Source organism: Nipponia nippon, unplaced genomic scaffold (genome assembly GCF_047370975.1).
Source record: "Nipponia nippon isolate SJK-2023a ecotype South Korea unplaced genomic scaffold, ASM4737097v1 scaffold_10, whole genome shotgun sequence".
NCBI lineage: Eukaryota > Metazoa > Chordata > Aves > Pelecaniformes > Threskiornithidae > Nipponia > Nipponia nippon.
In genome coordinates, this window is record NW_028262291.1 from 9,619,499 (window position 1) to 9,642,550 (window position 23,052).

Genomic DNA, 23,052 nt, shown 5'->3' on the forward strand with positions numbered 1-23,052 from the left:
AAAGATTCCCTTGAAGACGTGCTTGGTTTGGTGAGCAGAAAGCTTTTTGGCTCAAGGGAACATTCACAATTACCCAACCAGCATGTCAAAATATATCATATTATGTAATGTAGTGCACAGTTCAACCTTTTGAAAGCACTATCGTTTCTTTAAAAAAGTTCTGGAGACAATATTTCTTTTTTTATTTTTTGCTTTGTAGAATAATCTACATGGCTTTTAGCACAGATTCTCTTCAGTCTCCTCTTGTATTTGATTTTACAGGGAGAGTTTAAATTCTGAAAGCTTTATTAAAGGAGTAGCTTGTAGTTGAGAAAATGCACTTTTATTACCTATAATGAGAAAGCTGTACTATCGCTGACTTGTAACTACTAGTGGAAAAACTAAGCTGAGTCCAGATTTCCTGTCCTTTGCTGCCTCGCTCCCAAAGAGTCTAAGCAGATCCAAGTTTGGCCCCAAAACTTTTTTTCATGATCACTCAGAATTTGTTGCCACCCTTCCAGTCTGTCCTAGCTCTGGAAATTAAAAAAAAAGTCTGTCCTCTAAAAATGTGATTTGCTTAAAAATCACGGGATTTTAAAGTGTTTTCTTTTATCCCCCAACCATAAGAATTCAGAATTTTCATGTAAAGAATGAAAGCTGAAATAGTAATGGAGTCTGTTTCATTTAAGGGATGGTGGTGGGTTTTTTTTTTTGTGGGTTTTTTTGTTTTGTTTTTTTAATAAAAAAGCCCCTCAAATATTGTAAGACTCAAGGTAAAATCATGAGAACTGGCAGCTTTAGTATTGCATGTTCCCAAATGACCTTGAATTTTTTTTGCTACATTGTTCATTAAATCACTTATTATGCTGATGCTAGTGGTGTCTATATAAACTTCCCTGAATAAACACAATTCCTTTACAAAAGTTTGTATAAATGTGTGTTTACAAATAATTAGATAAGCAGTGTGCTAAAGCAGGCTGTCAGGCTCACAAAAGCATTGCTCCTAAAAGTGTTGCTGAACAAGCAATAAAAATTAAAATAAAAAATATAGTTATTCATTCGCTTAAATTCGGTGAATCATCTGATAAACTCAAGCAGAAATGGTAACAGGTACATTCAGTGGGAGCAAGGACAATAGCCCCTACAGCATATTCTGGTTTCTATATGATTATCTGCAATCACCTCGCAGCACTGCGTGACGATGAAATCCTCCTTTGCCACGATCTTCTTTCCTGCATTTCCTAATGATCCGGATGAACATCTGCTCGATGAATGCAACATGCAGATGATGCAGCTGGAATTGCTGGTGGCAGAATTGTTTTCTCAATGACAGGAGCATGTTATTTTACCCTGGCTCATCTATTGTCTCTTAAACTGCTCTTCACCTCCATCCCTGCTTGCTGGACATGACAAAAGCATCCCGGCAGAGCTGCCTGTGTGCCGAAGGAGACGCATTTCACCCCCAGGCAAGGCTGGCACTTGGTACAAGTCACACCAGTCTGTCGGTTCCTGAAGCAATATTGATGACAGCTGTGAAGCATTTGCAGGCTTGGCTCTGCTCTCCCGAATCCCAGCCAGCTTATGTTTGGCCCGTGTAAGCAATGAAGGCAGGACATGTTTAAAGTGGGAGAGAAGTACATTTTCATTGCAGCCCTATATTTTCATTTCATCTCTAAAAGGTTGCCTTTGATGCAAAGCTTTGCTGCTGGTGCGTTTCCTTTGGTACCCAAAGGGAAATCTGTGTGTGGAAGAGGGAAAGATGCACAAACATTCCTAACAGAAGAGATTGCTGCCTGGACTTTTCACATGAGCAAAAATATGACCGTGTAATTGAGATGACCAAATACTGTGTCCAAATATTTTTGTTATTCATTATAAAGTTCAAACCTTTTTTTTTTTTTTTGTTGAGAAGGAAACTTCATGCAATATGGTACCTCCTCATACAGTTTTTCTCACTGAAAAACTGTTTTGTTTAAACAGAATTCTGGTGGTATGGGGACAAAGTATTTTTCCCGGTTGTCAAAAATAAATTAATAGTTTTCAGATATCATTTTCTAAGATCACTGGGAAGAGGGCTTTTTTTGATGGGAGGTGGCGCTTGCTTTTAATGACTGGGTCTTGTAGATGTTTGACTATTACAGGTAAATAGAGGCTAGGATGTGAACAACCTCTGGTGCTGGTAAGAAGATCTGTGTTTAATCCTCCAGGTCAGAATTTTGGATTTGGAAGGTCAATGTCTAATTTGGGAAAAGTTACAACCGAAACAAATGTGAGAACCAGTCTATTGAATTACTGTAAACTTTTCCCAGAATCTGTGTAAAGAAATTGATATTAAGGAGGTCACAGAACAGGATTTATTTTGCTGGTTTATTTACCTTCGTTCTTTTGAGAAAGTTAGTGCAATCCCAAGGAAGCAGATTTCTCCCCCCTCTCCACCATCCATTCCTGCCTTAGGAGCTGTGGGTTGGCAGCTGCCAGAAATGCGTGCATTGGCGTGCTCTCCCTTGCAGTGCGTTGACTGAGCCTGGCGATCCCTCTGGGCAGGTTCTCTGAGGGCTAAGCCAAACCTCGCCGACCGTAGAAACAGGCGTGACTCCGGGTGCGTGCATCAGGGCTCAGTACGTGTATTTGTAGGTAGGCTTTTTGACATGGTTAGAAATCACTTACAGGTTAAATGTTATGCAAAAGCTGTGAAATTAAGCTGCAAATGTCTTTTGTGGAATGGTGCCAAAGGTGAGATGTATGGCATGCATAGGCTGTGATGTAATAATTTCATCAATGTAAGGCTGGAATAACAGATATTATGAAAGCATAATTAACTTTTACCATTCTGCACAGTGAGTAACAGTGAAATTTTTGATATGCAACATAACTATTTTATAAACGCTTCGCTGAGTATTTGTGTCTTTTATTGATAGCATATTTCATATCCTTTGACCCATGAAATTGGCATTCCTTATACCACTTTTCCCATTGTTAGCTCTTAAGGAATAAAAACAGATACATTTTAGGAAACTCTGAAGTGGCTCAGATAACATGCGTGTTGATGCTAACATCATACTGTGTAGGCTTAATATCCTTCAACAGCAGAAGTACATTGTATAACCCTTGGGGTAGGGTGGTGCCTTTTTCCACTGGTGTAGCAGAGATTCTTTTTCTATTTATTTCCCTATCATATCCCATATTGGTCACATCTGCCTTTTGATCACTGTCTCTCATGGTGAAACAATAATAAGCATGAAACTTCATACTTTTGAGAAAGAAAAAGAAAAATGCGTTTTTCATATAATAGCGGCATTGTTTTTAAGAGGTGATGCAGCCCTAGGGTAGTGCTATCTATTACTGGGTAGACTGGGGTAAAGTAGCAAATGGTTTCTCTCAACAGTACTTATCTTGTAAGTAGACTGTTATTTTATGTATGTTTGTAAGTAACTGTGTTTCTGACAAGCTGGTTGTTTTTTTTTTTTTTTTTTTTGATGTGGTGGTGAGGTTTTTTTTGTTAGTTATCTTTTGGAATCGTTTTGCCTTAGGGCTGATTTGATTTAGATCTGTATAAAATTCAGATTGCTTATGTAATTTAATGTTTGAATTTCTGCTGTGCTTTAGATGGCTATAATTACTCTTATATAGATACTATTGTATTATTAAACTTTAGCCTTTCCAATAGTTAATAGAAGCTGTGAATTATTTCTAGTGATTTTTTTTTTGTCTCAGAAATTAATAATTAAAGCAAATTAATTTGAAAATTGCAATCTTCAATATGCTGAAGTTTATAAAAAAATACATACCTGACGTATAATGGGAAGATGTTTTGGTCAGTCACACAATAAAATTTTCATATGTCCTTTTTATCAGCTTCGCTCTTGAATGTTACTAACCTAGGTGATCTGAATAATGAAACGGAAGTCACGACAACAGAAATCTTCTGTGGTTGAAGATACCTTTGAGCTGATCTTTCGTAATGGCTTAAATGTGGCAAAACAGTATTTCTCGTCTGCCACGCCAGTGTGAGGGAAGCTCTGGATGATCATTGTGTTTCCTTCAGTAGAGTTGTAGACTGTTATGCAGTTGAGGTTCTCAAACTTTTTTTTTTTAGCCTTTTTGTGGAGGGAAATGTTTGCATCCTGACTGGGGCTTCTTAATTCAGTTGGAGCTGAATTAATTTTGCGAGCACATTAACAAACAGATACTCATCTGTCCTGAGAGAAGCTCTGCTGTTGGGGTCCTACAGGCTTCTCCATGGCTGCTCCTCTTGCTGGTTGCCGGCTGATGGGCAGGCAGGGCAGACGAGAGAGTACGTGCTGTGGCATCCACAGAATGCTCACGTTGCTCATTATAATCTTTGCCTTACTATGGCATAAAGCAAGCAGGACCATGGTTTCAAGTATCAGCAGCACAGATAAGCAATTCAATCTTTTCATACACTGCACTGGTGTGGCCCTACCTCGAGTACTGTGTGCAGTTTTGCGCGCCTCAATATAAGAAGGACGTCAAACTATTAGAGTGTGTCCAGAGGAGCGCAACTAAGACAGTGAAAGGCCTAGAGGGCAAGACTTATGAGGAATGGCTGAGGTCACTTGGTTTGTTTGGCTTGGAGAAAAGGCTGAGGGGTGACCTCATTGCAGCGTACAACTTCCTTAAGGGGGCAGTGAAGGGAGAGGTGCTGATCTCCTCCCTCTGGTGACCAGTGATAGGACAGAAGGAGATGGAATAAAGCTGCATCAGGGGAAGTTCAGTTTGGACATTAGGAAAAGGTTCTTCACTGAGAGGGTGGTCGGTCACTGGAACAGGCTTCCCAGAGAAGTGGTCACAGCCCCAAGCCTGTCAGATGTCAAGGAGCATCTGAACGATGCTCTTTGTCTATGGTTTAGTTTTAGGTAGTCCTGCGAGGAGCAGGGAGTTGGACTCGGTGATCCTTATAGGTCCCTTCCAACTTGAGATATTCTATGATTCTATGAAATATAGATCTTATGGGCATGGCAAATAGACAGGCATTTTAATTGGCGACTACTTTTTCCAGGGGAGATTTGCTTACCAACTAATTGTCTCACTAGAAATAACCAAACCTGTGTGAAGAACAACATGCAACTGTAGTGTCTCAGGAGCAGGGGCAGAAGTTGGACAATAACTCAGACTTCTTGCTCCAGAGGTGCATAACTTCATCATCCATTTACTGTCAAATATTAATTAGATGTATGCATCATCTTCAACCTTTGGACAGGTACAGGATACGTATGCTAAAGCGCTCCCCATTGCTATCCCTTTTACTTTAGTGGGGGTGGGATGGGGGGAGATGGTGGTGGTCTTTGTCACCTCTGCACTCCTCTTTTGTCCCTGTTAATCCTTTAGGTGTGCACAAAAGGGCTCCGAAATGATAAAGCTGTGGCTTTCTCTAAACTGGATCAATTTTTAACTTCCTGCTGTGGCATATTGGAGGTGTTTCTCATTATTGCAAATGGAAAGATCCCTAATCAATGATGGTTGTTGTAATGAGGTTACTGCTAAATTGGTTTTAGGATTGTTGGCGGTGGCGGTTAGTCAATAGCCTGAAATATAAAAGAATAACCGGTAATCCTGAGATGTGAGAAACAGCTACTGGTACGTACAAGCAATGGCTCAGTGCACAATGCACACAGGATGGAGTCCTCAGTGCGACTTTCATGTTGGTTTGGATTGGTTGTCTTCTCCTTCATCAAGTGTTTTCAGCTGTTGATAGATATAGAAGCGAAATATTTTCCCATGTCCGCCCTTTTTCCATGATACAGTCTTTGTTTGCACAGTATTTGTTAAGGATCTGTAGTTGTTGATGTTATCCTACCAATTATCAAGTAAAGAGTATGTACTTCAGTTTAAACTCCATGTATTGGGAAGATAATTACACCTTTTGCATGCTGCATCCAGTCACTACCAGGATATTTAATTTATGGCAGAAGTTTGAAATAGATACTGATAGTATTTTTCTGTAAAGGTAGAATCAAAGAAAATTTGCTGCAGTGGAATGCCAGCATTGTATATTGGTTGCAGAATATTGTATAAGTTTTTAAACCTTCAGTAACTCAAGAGCTTTACTTCATTAGTGGACGTAAACAGGAAAGTTGCCAGTTGGTATGGAATGGAAGAAACAAGAACTGAAAGACTAGCATTAAGCAGTGGTTAAGGGACATTTTTATTCAGTGTTTTATCTTCTTCGCATTATTTGAGCTTTCTTTTTACTTCTTGTCAAAATGTGGTAACATCATTTCAACACTTTTTTTCACGTTTATATTGTCTCTCTGCTCATAATCATTCTCATTAAAGCAAAGTGTGAAGAAATATATGAGGACTGGTGCAGACTGTGCGGATTGATGTTGACAGATTTTGCTATGTTAGAAAGCAAGGAAACATTGACTTGTTTAATTCCCCTTTAGAACTTGCATTTGTTAAGTGGTAAACGAAATCCCACGTGAAGGCTTTGCATTCACTTTTCAGTATGGCCTTTCAGTTCAGAGGTGAAACAAGACAGTTTGAGCTGTAACAGATAGGGTAATGATGACTTCATCAGCTGAGATGACCTCACAGAAATTTAAACTGCGGGTTGCCTAAGGCCTGATATTGCAAAGCACGTAATCTAGTTTTTCATTTCAAGCATATGTTTGAATCCATTCTAGTTGAGCAAAATACATGTTGTCTTCCTTCCTTCCTTCTGTTAAAAAGCTGCCTGACTATAACAGGGAAGGAAAAGCCACCAAAACACAGTATAAATCACAATGTGCCTCCCAACACATGGTGGAGCATGTACAATATTAGAAATCAGGCCACGCCAGCCATTTAGGTCTCCAGTCCCCCAATGACACATCAGCAGCCACGGCGCAAATACAAAAACATTACTTTTGTGCTGCAAAACTCTCCTGGTGGGTCAGGTTGCCTGGTGGACTCTACAGCCTCCTCTCCAGCCTGCTGATCATCTGGTGCAGCTTCATAAAGGCTGATTTGGTTTCCCCTTAGCCTGCTTATCTCTTGTTGGTGTAGGTAGCCCTGTGTCTGCCTCCCTTTGCTTTTTTTCCAAAACACTAGTGTGTAAGTCAGCCCATGTTAAAAGAAAGGTCTGGGGACTTTTTTTAGTTGCTAGAAGGGCAGAGCTCTGTTCTGTTACCTATCCTGGAGCTGCTCCCCTAAACCAACTTGTTTCTGGATTCTGTATTCTTGCAGTTCAGTGGAGGAAAGATTCTTCACCATGGCTTAATAAAGCTCTTAAATACAGGGATAAAAGGGAAGATCTGTGGTTTATTTGTTTGAGTTTTTCTGTGGATTATTTATGTTTATAGAGTGAAAATGCCACACTGAACATAATTCTAGCACATTCCTTTTGAGTGCACACAGGAGCCTGAAGGAGCTAGTCTAATCATCTACTTTGGCCTGCACATATGGATGGTGGACAGTGTAGCACAAGGGCACCACAAGAAAGAAACTTAGGTTTAAATAGGTGCAGCATGACCCCTTTTCCTCTTTTGTGCTGTATGGTGTTCTGCTGCTGGCTCCTGTTTGTGTGGGCTGATCCCCTTTGGTGCTGTAGCTCTGTTGACCATTGGGTTTGTTGGTGGCTGCAACTAATGTCCAGCCTCTTTTATAACCATGTATCTCAAGGTCTGCCCCTCCTCATCTTCCATGCCATTACGGGTATGGAGGAGGCTGGCATTCTCTGTGTCTGGTCCAGATGCGCTGGAGTTGGAGGGCAGGGACTGGTTCCGTACTGTGCCTCTGTTTAGCTATGCAAGGGGCACAGCTTGGCATGGTAGCAAGTGCCAGTACTGAGTTTTGATCTATTATCTTGGGGTGGGGGAGGGGAAAAAAACCCCTTAAATTTTACTCTTGAGTGGATCTTAATCTTTAAATTAGTAGGAATGTGAGATTTCCCGTGCTACAGTTTTAGAATAACTGTAATCATTTTAAGAAAACAAAGCCTAGGAACATTATGGTGTTGAATGTAGAGTAAACTGGTGTTTGAAATGCTGTGTTGTACATCTGCATGTATCAAAAAAGGAGTTTAATTTCCTAATTTGTTTTGGACCTTGCTCCCCTTTCCTCATGTTCATCCCTGTTTTATTTTCTTCCTTTTGTGTCTATAACTGCATGCATTATTAGAACTGGCAAGATGAGCACCTCCAGATGCATCCTCCAGGAACCCAGCCAATGCTGACTCTATTCCCATGTGAGACTGCATGCCAAGTTAGTGAAGCTTGGTTGTCAAAATCTATTCCCTTTCTACACTGCTTCTAAACCCATCTTCTCACATAATATTTTGACACGGGGTGACTGATGATAACCTCAAGAATTATCCCAGGCTTAAGAAGGTGTCTTTTAGTATGTTGAACAATCCTAGTTAAAAGTAGTATTTTGAAATAGTATGGTCTAGGAAGCTTTCCTTATTCTTCTGTCAGATGAAATGACTTGAGGGGTTTATAATGTCACATTGTACCTTTCACTGTTTTTGTGGAGTTTTTTTTTAACTTTCTCTGAATTTTTATGCCCTTTGAATATAAAAAAAAATTCACTAATTTTACTAAACATAATGCATTTTGTGTTGTGATTTGTTGCAACAAGACAACCACTCCTCTTCCTTTTGGGGAAGAATATACTCATTTTACTTACTATTTTACAGGTATCAGGCAACAGCATATCAACATCGCTCCTTCTACAGGATCTTTTCCTAATTGGAGATCTCTACTGTCACCAACACGGCCTTCCACAGAAACTAAGACTTCCTCAGTAGCTGATATTTCTATGGGACAGACTTTGGAGAATGCAAACTTGCTTCAGATGATAAAAACAACACTGACTGGCACACGTACCAGGACTTCGGATCAAACTCATCTGTCGCCTACTCTTTATCAAGGCAGTGGAAACAGTGCATCCCAGGAGCCTGCTGAAGTTTCAGCTGAGTTGCCTCTGAGGTCGTCATCTCAAGATGTGGATGAAGCAGCTGCTGTATCAGGTTTGCCTCAACTTGGTATGTTTGCTACATTGTCCACTACACCGTCAGTGACACATTCGAGTACAGCTGTGCCATTTCAGCTAATACCATTAGAAATACCCTCCATTTCAAAAGAAAGCACATCAGGATCAGACATGCTTGCTACTGTTCCATCACCATCATTCTCCTCATTGGTAATTCAGTCACCTCATGCCATTAACTTTTCTAAACCAGCTGTACTGCCCATCAAAGTGCCTTTGTCTGCAGATCCTGAAGGTTTCTTCAACACAGATTCAGCCAGCTTTCAGGTTAGTGAAAGCAGAAGTAGTCCCCTAAGTATGGTCACTGCAGTACAGTCCAGTATGGTGAATCACAGAAAGGGTCCCGCGTTGTTTACCGGTACCATGCCTTTCAATCTCTTTGGAGCGACAACAGTGCATTTCACAGAAATAGTGGAAAAAGGGTCTCCTTCAGAAAGGACCTCTTTTTTGTCTGTATACTCTGATATTCCTGTGTCAAAAACATATCAGTCTTCCCTGCCAGTAACTTCCAGAAGCCTGTCACTGTTTCCTAATGAGAGTATGTATAATGTATCTTCTACTGGAGTAAAACCAAACAGTCAGCCATTTAAGGCAGCGCTGACTGACAGAAACAGTGATATCATTCCTCTGTCATCACCAGTTTTTCAGGATAAAGCAGAGGTTCCTACATCAGTCTTCCATCCTGTGAGTACTCCACATCTAATACCCCAAATGAGTCATCCTCAGTCTTCCACAGCACTGACTAATTGCACTACAGGCTCTACCAGTGCACCTTTCATGTCATCAGCTTCCGAGAGCCTGGCTGAGGTCTCCAGCTCAACAGAGAGCACGTCTTCCCTTTCATTGCCAAAATCACTTATTCCAGATGCAAAGCACGCTCGCAATGCAGTGCTGCCAGTACGAGCATTTAGAAGCGAAACAGATTTTCTCTTTAGAAATGCAACACACTCCTCTTTAAAAAGCACAAGGTCTCCCTTGCTAACTGAGACAAATGGCACCTTTACTAGGATAGCACGCACAAACAGTCCCGGTGCAGCAGCAGCTGATGAGGATACTTTGCAAATCCCTTTGACTGTTTCCTCACAGCACTCGGTGGTGGCTCTGAATCAGGCTTTTGCAGAAGCCCTGACTGATGGAGCTTATCAGGCAAACGGCATGCAATTGTCAACTGCTTCTGCGCGTACTCTCCCAACTTCTGTTGGCTTTCCTGTGGCAAGAACAGCTCAACAGCCTTTCATGAGAGGGGTGACAGCAAAGATGTCCACGAACTTTAATGCTAATAGTGTTCTGCCTTATGGATCTCAGTTTTCCAAAGTTTCTCCAGATATCCAAACCAGTAAACTCCCCACAGGATCAAAGATACTAAGCACTGTTTTGGAAACAGGCATGACTAGTCCTGATCTAGCTGCAGTGCTGTTAATTACTTCCACTACAGGCCTTTCAAAACCTGAACCTGCTGTCACAAATACATCTGCTGCTAGTATCTTTGTGACTGCACATCTTCCACCTGGTGCTGCAGAAAGTCCAGATGTAACTGCAAATAATGACAGAAATATAAGACTACCAACTGTTGTGACCCCACATACAGAATATTCACCTCCAAGAGCCTTAAATCATTTTACCTCAGATCAGACTTCACGTTCAGTTGATAGAAAGCATCTCACCTCTGTTGTGCCTCCAGCGTGGGGTACGCGACCATCACTGGTTTCCATGACAATGGTGATGGACAGCTACGGCTCCAGCTTTTCTGGGATTTTGAGTGCAGACTCTGAAAGCAATTTAGATCCTGTCAGCTCTCCTGAAGTCATAACTTCAGCTTCTATGTGGACCAACACAGCATTGCTGTCTTCAGCTGGCATTAGTATGCCTTCGGTGAAAACTTCAGTCAAAATGGCAATAAAAGAAGTTCCTCCAAGTACTTCTCCATTGGAAACTGAGTACTATGTACCATATTCAGTAGTTTCAAGTCTGCAAAAGAAGGTGAACACAAATAAGCAGTCGCTCTTTTCCACCCCTTCAGCAAACTACACGTATGCAAACTCTAGTCAAAATGTTTCAAATTTACCCTTCGCTGGAACGAAGTTGAATAGTTTTCCAGAATTTGATGTAGATGCATTTGCGCTGAAAACCTCTTCTGTTCAGTATTCATCCCTTGCTACCACTTTGACAGTGCCTGACTCCTTGCAAAAAAAGCATGGAAGCACAGCTGGAAACACTGCTAATTTCTTCACTGTTGGAGATGTTAATATCAGTATATACTATGAAGCACCTCTCCGTTTACTTGTGCCTCCTGTTAATGATACAGGTGCTTTCCCTACCTCTCTAGAATCACAAACAACTGATACTGGAAAGATTACTTTGCTGACAAAAACCTTAGGCACACCACCAACGTTGGCTTTTCAGCTCACTGACAACTTGACTTTTTCAGCCAGCTATGAAAACAGTGCCATCCACAGCATACTGCCAACCAAGTCCCCCTTTCCCATAGCCAAGCCTTCTAGCTCAACTTTCATGCATAGTTTTATTACAGAAGATAACACTGGTTCTGGAAATTTGCCAGAATTTGCAGATGACCAGTTAGAGTCCTCTGGTTATTTGGTTACAGCTGATAAATATCCAGCTACATTTAGTGTACAGAAGTGGGACACAAGTGCTACAAGACATAGCCTAGTTCCCAGTAATATATCTAATAAAGCTACCAAGGGCATCCCATTGCAAACCCCTGCCACTAGTGCTCTGCAGTCAGTCATCATAACTTCTGTCCATGCATCACCAACACCACTAAATTCTCCTTTTTTGTCAACAACCAACTTTACCCATTCTGTCATTACAGTGTTATCTGGAGTATCTTCTGGTGCAGTACCTACAGTAGGAACTTCAGAAGCAAAACCACTAACAAGAAAATCATCTCCAGCTTCACCAGTGCCAGCTTCTTCCTTCTTTTCTCTAGGCACTGAAAACACACCTTTGCCATCTGTGATGGCTTTAAGCACACCAATACTGACACTAACAAAAAATAACACTGCCACAAAATTGGCATCGGATCCAAGCTCAGTAGGAACACATACAGATTTTCCTTTTGCAACAAGAAACACAACTGCATTACCCGTGGATATGACAGCTGTGCTCATAACCCCTAAAAGCAGCATGGTCACAGCTTCCACCCTTGCACCCACAGCACATGTACCAAGGCAGATAGAAACAACAGTAACTGACACCCAGAAGTTCCCAAGCTCAGAAATCACCAAAACGTCAACCCCGTATGCACTGACAATTACAGCAGCTTTGACATCTATTACAGCATCAGCGAAAACAACTAGGCTTCCCCCTACTCCTGTGGAAAACACCTCTGCTTCTCCCGAAACCACGGCAGCAGCCGCTTTCGCTAACATGACAGCAGCTCTTCCCCTGGATTGCCGGCTCTCCAGGAACCTTATGGTTAAAACAGGTACGTGGGACCACTGAATTTGCTGAAAGGACCTCGCTTGTCTAGGAGAGGCAACTGGTGATGCGTGGGAAATACACGCAAGTGTCAAAGAACGTGGGGATGTCAGTGATTAATCTGAGTATGAGGCTGCTGCACTGACAAACCAGACAGATAAAAGCAGCGTTGCTAGTATAGGGTTGGCATTGGCTTTATTTGTAGCTTGGATTTTACAATGAGTGGGTGAAATGAAGCAGTGAGATCAGGTGCTCTGAAGTCCAGTGGGTTACTGCAGGGATCTAGTGGAACTACCTATGTGGAGGAACAACCCCATATGATGGTTTGGTCTCTGCTTTGCAGTAAGGAGTCTATGTCGCTGAAGAAGACGGGGCAGTAACCTGTCTCAGTCTTTGGCCCTGTTTACATATGAATACCTAATTCTGTTTTTATATGAACACCTAATTCTATCATTAAAGATTAATTTGAAAATAATGTTTAGTGTTTAGAGTTGTAGGCTTCAAAATGGGAGGATTTTGAGCTTTCTGTGTGAACAGTACCACTTCTGGCTCTAGCTGATTTTTTTTACAGGCAGCTCTTCCTTAGCTGTAAGAACTCTGAACTAAAGTGGTCTGGAGAGGTCCCTTGCCCAGGCTTTCTATGGACTCCTTATGGTTGCACAGCGCAGCACCAGATGTGTGTATTTTGGAGATCTCAGCAAAGAAGAATAGCTACATAAAAGGGTTTATGACCTTGTACAGAACTGAATGATACTGGGGACAATGAAATAAGCAGCTTTTGGATGTCATGTGTGTTTAGTAGCTGCTAAATATCTACATCAGTAGTATGATGAGTACAACAACTATTTCTAAAGATAGAAGTGGCTTGTATACAGTATATTATTGAAAGTACTTAAGTGCAGCTATAAAAATCTTTCTGCAAATTGTAAGAGAAAAAAGAAAAAGCTAGTGATGATGTTAATAAAGGAAGTGTACAGACGCTTCCTAAAGGGAGAATAATTGTAGCAGTGGAGTAACACATTTCTTTGTTTATTTAACTCTGGCCATGAAGGTATGAAGCAGATGTCCTTTATGTAGGCCTGTCTGTGCAGCACCAGCTCTGTCCCCTGGGAATGCTGCACCAGGCTGTCCGCAGGCAATCGAGTGGCATCATACCTCGCTCAGAACGGCAGTATGGCAAAGACTTGTTGTTGCTAAAGAAATCGCATTTGTTAGACCTCACTCTGGAAACACTGGGCTATTGCTATGGGATGAATAGGGAACTTGAGGACACTGCTGAGGCCCTGCAGTTCTTGCTCCCTTTGGAGCTGCTGCAAATCCTAGCTACTTTGATGATCTCCACACAGCTAGCACAACATAAAACAATTAAAAAAAGCAAATAGTAACATGGTAATGTCTCAAACCCAACATGTGGCTTTTGTTGTTCCACAGTTCTCTTTCTGAACACAAGGAGGATGCTGATCAGCAATCCCTTCAAGGAGAGTGTGAGAAAAGGACTCAACCAAATGCTGAGACAAGCTTTCAACCAAAATGTCAGTGCTCAGGTAAGTGTGCTTGGCGTGCCTGCGTGATCTCGCTGAAACAGCAATCCCACCAAGAGAATCTCAGCTGGCTACAACTCCAGTGGCATCTCTGGATGCAGGAAGCCTCTTGGAGGGGAGCACTGAGGTTTTCCTGGGGAAAGCAGGCATAGGTGGCACCCACTCTGGGCCCTAAAAATACAAGGACTGCTCCAAAGGTTTATGCCATTTAATTTGATGAAGTAGAAGGGAGAAATGCAAGTTTCTTTTTGGTATGTTCTGGGAAATGACTACTGACAGCAGTTTCCTCCTCCCCCTGCAGCTCAAGAATGACTTCAGTTCACAGCCAGCCAAGTGCTGCTGTGCTCAGCCTGGATCAATTGCAAGAGCAGGGCTGGTAAATGGAGTGTCGCTGCTGTCAGTCCGCTCTCTGGTTTGACGACCGAGTACCTGACAAGTGCAATTCCACAGGGACAAAAATTCCGGGCAGGGAGAAAGCACATTTTATTGAAAATAAAGGAGGGAGACGTGTTCATCACTTTGCAGCGAAATTGCACGAACCTCTGCATTTCTGCGTGTAAGAGCAGGCTTAGGTGGATCGCTGCGGCACTCTTCTCTGCAACACGGGTTCCCGTGCACTTAGGCAGGGGTTTGTGCTGAGTCCAAGGCTGTTATGACTTACCATCACCAAGCCACTGGGAAGGGAAAAAGTAATTTTGCTCAAAATAGAGGGCATCAAGTTGACTTCTGTCCCCATGCTCTACTGCTGCAAGTTTGGATGATGTTAGTTGTTCCCGGAATTGTATATTCCCGAGTCTCAGCAGCAGCAATGAAAACTGTTAGACTTGTTCTCCCACCTTCTTGTAAACCTGAGAGAAGCTGTCTTTTCCTAATGGAGGAAAACAGCTAAAACTTAGTGTGGAGGACCAGTTCCAGGGCTTAAACTTTTTTGAAAATACAGAATTTTGAGGTAAAACTCAACTCATGTTTTGGCTCACAGTGTGTTCATTCTTGCGGTTTGTCATTTCTACTCATATAGGTGATAGCTTAACCATCTGGGACAGTATAGGAAAAATAGTATAGAAGAGACAGTTGAGGTTGAAGAATCAAATATTGGAAACTTTTGACTTTCAAAAATCTGTCTCCAAACCTGCAATGACAGACACATGCACAAAGTCAGTGAACTTCAGGTATGAAGTAGGAGCTGGATGTTCTCTGAATTCTCTGTATTTTTACGTTCATAAGTAAAATGTCCTGGTATATATACATGAATGAAGCCCCAGTCTCAGTCAGGGTATGTGGGCTGTGGCAGCAATACTGCACTGCTTCAATTTGGAGCACATTTTTCATGGGCTGGGTCTAAAGCTCCCTGAACAGTTCTGCTAATACTGTGTCTGATATGACACTAACTGATCCTGTAGGGTTTATAGGGGATTACAGGATAAAAACCCTGCAAGGAGCTATATTCAGGATGAGAACTCCCGTCAAATACTGGTTGAACCGCAAGCAAAATAATAAAAAAAATATTTCCCTGTGTGTTTTAGGTTGAAATCCTGGAGCAATCAAATAATGTAACAGTTGGTTACTATGTTACACGGGGCAGACTGGTTTTTATGCCAGCTGCTGTAATTGAAAGGCTTCTTGCGTACGGCATCAGCAACGCCACAGCGGACATAAAGCAGCACGTACCGCATCTCCAGTCTGTGGCGGCCCTGGCCTTGCCGTGGAAGCCCCTTCCCGCATACCACTTCCAGCTGAAAACAGGTGAGCGAGGTCCTGCCCGCCCGCGCTTGGGGTTGCGTGTGTGTTAATGGTTCAGTGCACAGGGACGATGCTCCTCCTTCTCCCCTTTGCTGTCCTGCCTGAGCCCCTGCTCTCCAGCACAGCAGCAGGACGATGTCTGCTTTGGTTTCACGTGTTGGTGTTCCTGGCGCAAGCAGGACAGACGGTGTGTGCATCCCTGTCCTGTGTGCTGCTCTGCTGTCACCTCTGTTGGCGCTGCTGTGAAATGACATGGCATTGCATTAGGGTTGAGTCATGCCAATATGCTTGACTAAGACTTCGCATTTGATTAAAATGGACTTTAATTGATGGGTTGTGCAGTAACCTGTGCATTTCTTTTGAGGATGATCAGATGAGAAACATGACTATATGATATACGTATATATTGTTCTGGCTGGACCCATTGGATTTGACTTAGGTCCCAGCTGTCTGACACAGGGCTGCTGTGTAACCCCTCTGTACTGTAGCAGGCATCAGTGCAGAGCAGTTGCAGTGCAGCAGAACAGTATAAGCTATGAGAGGGCAGAGTGTGCTGTAGAACAACATATTCCGCTGTAAAAAGATTTCTTACGTATGTGCTTACATGTCTATATACACATACTTCTTGCAATTACCCAGTTAAGTATAGTTTCCCTAGCACAAACAGAATGAGAATCAATATTATGATTGATTATGTCTTGCAAGAGCAAATGACCTGCAAGATTTAAGAGTATAACTTGTGTTTTACAATGATTTCACTTACTGCCTGGCTCTGAGTAAGTATTTGTACAGTGAACTGATCTTGCCGTCTTATATATCACTGCAGAAACAATCTCCGTTTGTTTGTGGAGAGTATCAGTTCTAATAACGCAATTTAATTCTTACATTTTGTCTTAATTAAGGCTAGTTTAGTGCTGTGCTTGAATGACATAAACTGATCTTATATGGCATTATTTTCACCTGCTTAATTTGTAAATTGGTCATCTTGTTGTCAGGCATTACAGGACTTATGCAACCAAGAATATTTTGTCCACATACAAATATGTTGTTCCTTTTCCAGAGCTGCAGTTTGTGGGTCAAACAGACAATATACAGTCGTGCAAATTTGTTCAGACCATGGAGCAACGGTTACAGAGAGCGTTTCAGGATGCTGAAAGGAAGGTCTTAAACACCAGCAACAACTTAACAGTTCAGGTACAACGTTGCGTGCTTTGCCAGTGCCTGTTGCCAAACTCTCTGGGTTATTCTTTTCTATGTGTATGCCTGTATTTCAACATAATGTCTTTGATAGCCACTATAGAAGTAAGTTTATGCTTTCATCTGAAATAAGATTGTTTTATTTATTGCAGGAAAACTTATAAAGGCATGATTTATAGAAGACTGTTACTGTTATTTTCATGAATTTGAATTTTACTGTTTGCAGTTAAATAATTTAAGTGAAACTCAAATAAAAATAAATATATTAAAATATTCTTCCAAATTTATATTTTTACTGAATATGTTATTCTGACACATTAGTTGCTCTTAGTTAGGCTATTGAGGTATATAGTGTCATGTGAGGCTGTTTGTAAGATCTAAGCTAATGGAATATATTTCTTTCTTTTTTTGTGTGCTTTCCAGTTCTACACTTGCAGACCCAAATTCACTATTACGGGCCTGATTTTTGCAGAACTTTATGTTTAGTGGGCCAACACCCTTAAGCTCTGTGCCGTACTTCAGGAATAAATAATTTATCCTCTGGGGGATACTACGATACGTACTTGACGTGAGATAAAACTCTGTGTATGGACTTGTGCTCCTCAGAACAGTTTGCATGTAGCTTACCAGAAGGAGAAAATTGGTCATCAGAGCTCTGCTTAGTTACTTTGGTACTGTCTCTTGTGAGCCTGTGTTCAAACTAGAGGAGCTCAGAGAGGCAGAAAAGTGCATGGCAAGAGATGACCAACTGCAGTAGGTAAAGTAGTTATCAGGCTTTTCAATAGCTGGACGCATGATGCTGAGGGGACCTTCCTGGTGGCTAATCTGCTCACCGAAGTCATAGATCTTAGGAAGCACTGAGGCAATTTTGTAAAGAGCTCTAGGAGAAGGTGGTAGTTGTGGTTTTTGTCGGTATTGCCAACTTAGGAAGTGACAGAATGGAGGTCTTGGAGGCAAGATATAAATTGGGAAGTAAGAAAGAGGCTCAAGGGTGTGATCTTCATGATAAATTTTTCTGAAATTATTCCAGTACCATACAAAGGACTAAGTCAGTGCAACAGAAAATAGTACGAGGGTTTTAGATTAATTACAAACTGAGGAGCAGTTCTGGAGCAGACAGAGTCGATTCAGAAAAGGTGTTGCTGCACTTCAAGAGCAGAGAGAATGGCTGCAACGTGGGTAAAAGGCATGAAACAACTTTCACGCAAGGAGAAATTAAATCGGCTATGATTCTCCAACCATGTGTGGTGTAGTAAATCAGGAATGATCATTTAGAGTTTCCCATAACAGAACTACTCAGGTTTAAATGAAAAATCCTTTCACACAGTAGGTGATAAGATCTTGAAGACGGTTGGATGCTACTGGAGAAAAAGTATGGAAGTTACAAAAAGCAATGGGCCAAACATAGAATAAAAAGTCATCAACCCTTTTTAAACCCAAGCATACAACTTAGCTCGGACCATAGCTGTAGGCTAACCTCACACTGCAGAAAAGAGTCCTTTCCTCTTGCCCTGTGCTCATTCTCCAACCATCTGCTCCCGGTCATTTGTAAGCGGTCATCGGCTAGGCAGACCTTTGGTCTGACTTTGAACTCTTCTTCTGATGCTTTTATTATACCATGTTTTATGTTTTTACTTAGTGATCCAAATAATAAAAATGGGGTATTTAAATAGCATTAATGAATGCTGAATGCTGTTGGCCCTACCTACAGTATCAGTAGCCAAAAAACATCCCTTTTGTCGCAGGACATGAATTCTCTAAGAAAACGTGGTTTTTCTATTTCTGCCCTGCCTTTGCCTCTCTACTTCCTGCATAAATCTGGTGTTTGAGGATCTGATCCAGTACTCACTAAATAGAATTGGTCCTTAAATGCAATCATCAGATTTGGGCTCAGGAAGAGACTGGCATAGAGCTAGAGTGGGGAGGAAAGCCAGCAATTGTGTAGTAATAATCACTAGGAACAGAAGAGACATGATATCCCTTTATTTCTTATGGAAAAGGTGTAGGTCTAGATAACGGCATTAGGAAGGCAGCAAAGAGAGCAAGGCATACAGGCCTAGTTCCTCTGCATCAAATACTGAACATTTTTTCTGATAAGCATCCTCTCCATCGTACATTTCCTGGTAAAAAACGGAAAAGTATTTTCAGTCCTGACTGCACCTTTTCTACCTCCTGCTGTCCTGCAGTAACTCTGTGTGTGCTAAAGTAAGAATAAAGTATCGCAAACTGTTTTACACAATCATGTTGAGTGAGCTGTATCTAATCCATTGTTCAAGTTAACTTCTTCCCAGTTTGTTTGCACTGGTTTTGGTTTTTTTTGGTTTTTGTTTTTCTTCTTTTTTTCCAACTGAGCTGAAACACAGCTACGCATTATTTCTTTACCTCTGTTTCAGATTTTGAACACCTCCAATGTCTCCCAAGCTGTCACTCTGTTTTATGTAGTGAATAATCAAAGCACAACTCTAAATGGCACTATTTCCAGCAACCTTCTTAATCAGCTGTCAGCTGAGCTGGTGGGTTTCTATCTAACCTACCCGCCTCTCACCATTGCAGAATGTAAGTATGCGCTTCCCAGTACACAGCTCCTTAAGCTGAGCCAGTGTCGGGCTTTTGCTTTGCAAGCACCATAAGCTTTGTTGTCAAGCTCACAGATTGTAGATGGTTTTTCTGACTGCTTTTTAAACTTTAAAAAAAAAAAAAAAAAAGAGGGGAGGAAAAAGAGGGGAGGATTAAGTGGGAGGGGTTTCTGGGTTCAGTGTTTACTTCAGCTGCTAGAAACCCTGGCAGATAATTAAGAAAAACACATATATGCTGTTGTTAATGAAAAAAACGCCTGTGCCAGGTTCCAAACAAAATAAAATTGTAGTTTTATATAAAACAAACCACAGAATTTCCCCAATTCTCCGTTTCAGAAAAACTTAGCACAGCATATAAAATTCATCTTCAGCATAGCCCTTTACTTCAGTGGAAGGCTCAGCCCCCGGTGCCTGCTGCAGTTGCAGGGCTTGGTAGCACGCTTTGAGTGTCTGTTTGGGTAGTGGGTGAGCTCTACCTACGCTTCTCCATTTAAAAAGTTGTTGGTGTATTTGATGAACTTCATCCTTAGTTTAAAATGTGGTCTAAGCACTTTAGCATCAATAGTTTGCTTGCATTTCGATTGTTATGAAGAGTCAGAGGTACAGAGAGCGAGAGAAAGTTGTGTGTCTGGGCAGCCTGGGTGGCGTATATGCTCTCTGACTCTGCGTGCTAATTTCTCTAAAATGAATAAAAGAGACAAGACATTTGATTATGGGGATTTCTGTTTAATTTGCTTGTTAAACTTGGTATGTGAAATGAAGCTCACTGTAGAGGCGGGTTATCTGTTCACTGGAGGAGACCAGTGTCCACTGGAAGTGAGAGGAGAGAGAGACGTGCTGAGTATGTCAGTGCATGGTAATGGACTCTGGCTGAGGAAGGGCAGGCTTCCCGCAGCCTCACTGTGTGTTAATCTTCACAAGATGCTTGTTAAATTTGAAATGCTATGCTCAAATGCCAATAAAGATCTGGTTAAGCTTCTGGTAGCTATCAAACTCACTGATAAAGCTAAACCAGTGATGGAGTAGTTTGTAATTTTTCATTTCACAAGTATTGAAATAATCGGCCCCATAAGGATAGAGCCAAATGTGTCTTTATAATCAGAACGCTGAACTGAATGGATTCGTAGCTTTAGGTAAAATTATTAAGCTGCTTGTTCATTTTCTGATTCTAAGAAAAAGCAGAACCAGGCTGCTGGAAAGCGAGCCCTGGGGAAAACACAAGTTACCTTTTTTTGTCAGTGCATTTTATCTGCAAACAGCCCAACAGCAGAGTAATTATCTTGTGCAATTCTTCATCAGGTACTTGCACAATGAACACTGTGCTGTCTGTGGGGTAAGTCATCGCTCTCCGGTGTGAGGCAGTCAGGAATCACACCTAACTCTGGTGACTGTGCAAATCCCTGAAAAAGAAGAAGCATATATTATTCTTGAGGAATTACCTATCTAAATCAGATATTTGCAAACAAATAGATGAAACTGCCCAATGATGAGTTCTTGCACTGTGCTGGTGCACTTCTGAATCAGACTTTCCATCCCAGGGTAAGAGACATGTCTCAGGGTAGGCTTGCATTTTCATTAAGTCTTTCCACAGGCCAGGGGAAGTGGAGGGAGGCTGTTGACAAAGGGTGTGCTTGGGGACCTAGAAAGGGCTGTAGACCATTCCTCATGAGACAGGCTCCTTCCTTTTTGTGGCTGGCGGGTGAGACTGCCTGAAGAGTGCCCTGTGTGCAGGACTTGTCTTCATGGGGCATCCAGGAGCACAAGGAGAAAGCCGGAGGAAGTTTTGATGATGGCTGCGCTGTTTACGTGTTTGGCCTCCAAAATAGGCCTGTTGCATAGGAAAAGGATTATGGTGCTTCTCGCAAAGGCAATACAGGCATATGCTTCATAGTCAGGAGCTGTGAAAGCCATTTGTCACACAGCAAGGGGCTCCTGTGGTATTGCAGTTCTCTGCTGAGCCCTGCACATGATGAACTGACCCGATAAAGTCTTTAGCTAGTGCTCCTTTAACAACTAATGGCTTATATTTCATTTTGGAGTTCTTGGTTTTATTCCCAGCGCAGCAGGTATACTGCAAACTCATGAACTTAATGCGCACATAGTGTTTATGGCTTCAGACTGATAGCGTGTCTTGTGAAAACGTTTACTTTGAAAAGTGTTTGATGCTTATTCATGTGGCAGTGCAGTTATTTCAGTTTATCAAACAAATGCTGCTGCTGTTCTCAGAGCCTGTTATTTCCCAGTAGACTCGGTGGCTCCTCCAGAGCCTTCACAGTCTGTCATGGAAATGCACAGCTCAGGACACGCCATGAAATCCCTCCTCAGAAGCAGTTACTGTGTGTAGTCAGATGCTTTAGAATGTTTACTATTTCGAGCCACTTTGGAGTTTAAAAATCAAGGTAACTCAGTAGCAGTGTATCAACATGCAAGACATGGATATTTTCTGAATTAAGTTCCAAGTGTTAATGCTTTTCACGTTGCAGAAGTCTATTGAAAAAATGCTGAGCTGTATAATGAATTAGCAGCATATTGAACTTTACAGCCTCGTGCACTTTGGAGATGGAAAAGCTAACAAAAGGCATCAAACCAGCAAATATCAGTTTCTCACAGATGTAAGCACATATGGTAGTAATACCTTAAATGGTGCTGAGTGAGAGAGAGTACCACACTGTAAGGTGTGTTCACAGTTTCGTTAGTCTCATTTGTAATCCACGTGGAACTGCACTCTGGGATTGGTGCAGTCTGATCCTTGTTAACTTTAATATTGTTTTGTGTTAAAATTCTGGTCTGGGTTAAGTAAGGATTAAATCACAGAATCACCATAGTATCTCATCTTGTCTTCGCCAGGGGATTACTCACAGAGAGAAAGCAGCAGAAATGTATATAACAGGCACATGCATATTACCTATCATTTTAGTAATGGGCAATCCTGGGCTTTGCCCCAGACAATGTACCAGCCAGTCTTTTGGCACAGATGTACATTCCACTTTGTACGGCAGCGTTTGTACTGTTTGCACTTGATGTCCTTTTTCAGACAGAAGAGAAACTGTAACCCTGGAAATTATGCCTCTAGATCTCCTCCTGGGCCGTAGTTCAATTTTATTTATCACTGCCTGGTTAACCAAATAGTTTTGGGACATATAATGTGTACGATGTTGGAATATTATGACATAATTTCAACTTTTATTTTAAAGCTTTGGAGTATCCAAACCTTGATGTCTCAGAGTCAACTAGAGACTACTGGGTGATAACAGGTACTTTTTAATCTCCTTCCCTCCTCCATGCACTTCAGATAATAATTTTTAGTGCTCGATTATATAAACACATCAGCACAGTAATTTTACACAGAAATAAGTGGCTGCCCACTGAGCCTGCCTGTTGCATTCAACTGGGCAAATGTATTTAAAGTTACTCTGGGGCATAACTGTGATCTGTCATCTTGAACAGAGATGTCTCCTGCGTCCAGCACTTACCTCACAATTTATGCCACTTTGGTTTAAGCACTTCTGAGAGCAGCATTTATCTTCTCAGAGTTTAAAAACACAAATAGGTTTCTTTCTCTCTCTCTTTTTTCTCACCCCCCCCCC

General features: G+C 41.6%; 1 protein-coding gene across 3 annotated transcripts in view; it reads left to right on the top strand.

Annotated features, from left to right (window-relative positions):
• The window catches only part of KIAA1549L (KIAA1549 like), a 103,102-nt gene that overhangs the window by 13,046 nt on the left and 67,004 nt on the right, over window positions 1–23,052 (top strand). The window contains exons 1-8 of one of the 3 annotated variants that reach the window (XM_087744182.1): window positions 8,101–8,184; window positions 8,618–8,950; window positions 11,804–12,418; window positions 13,843–13,955; window positions 15,476–15,695; window positions 16,753–16,886; window positions 19,283–19,445; window positions 22,660–22,719. In XM_087744182.1, the coding sequence (XP_087600308.1) occupies window positions 8,178–8,184; window positions 8,618–8,950; window positions 11,804–12,418; window positions 13,843–13,955; window positions 15,476–15,695; window positions 16,753–16,886; window positions 19,283–19,445; window positions 22,660–22,719 (1,645 nt within the window). In that variant the 5' untranslated portion in view covers window positions 8,101–8,177. Of the gene's footprint in view, window positions 1–8,100; window positions 8,185–8,617; window positions 8,951–10,680; window positions 12,419–13,842; window positions 13,956–15,475; window positions 15,696–16,752; window positions 16,887–19,282; window positions 19,446–22,659; window positions 22,720–23,052 lie in introns of those variants that run through there. The other 2 variants (XM_087744189.1, XM_009461523.2) reach the window with 2 other exon arrangements.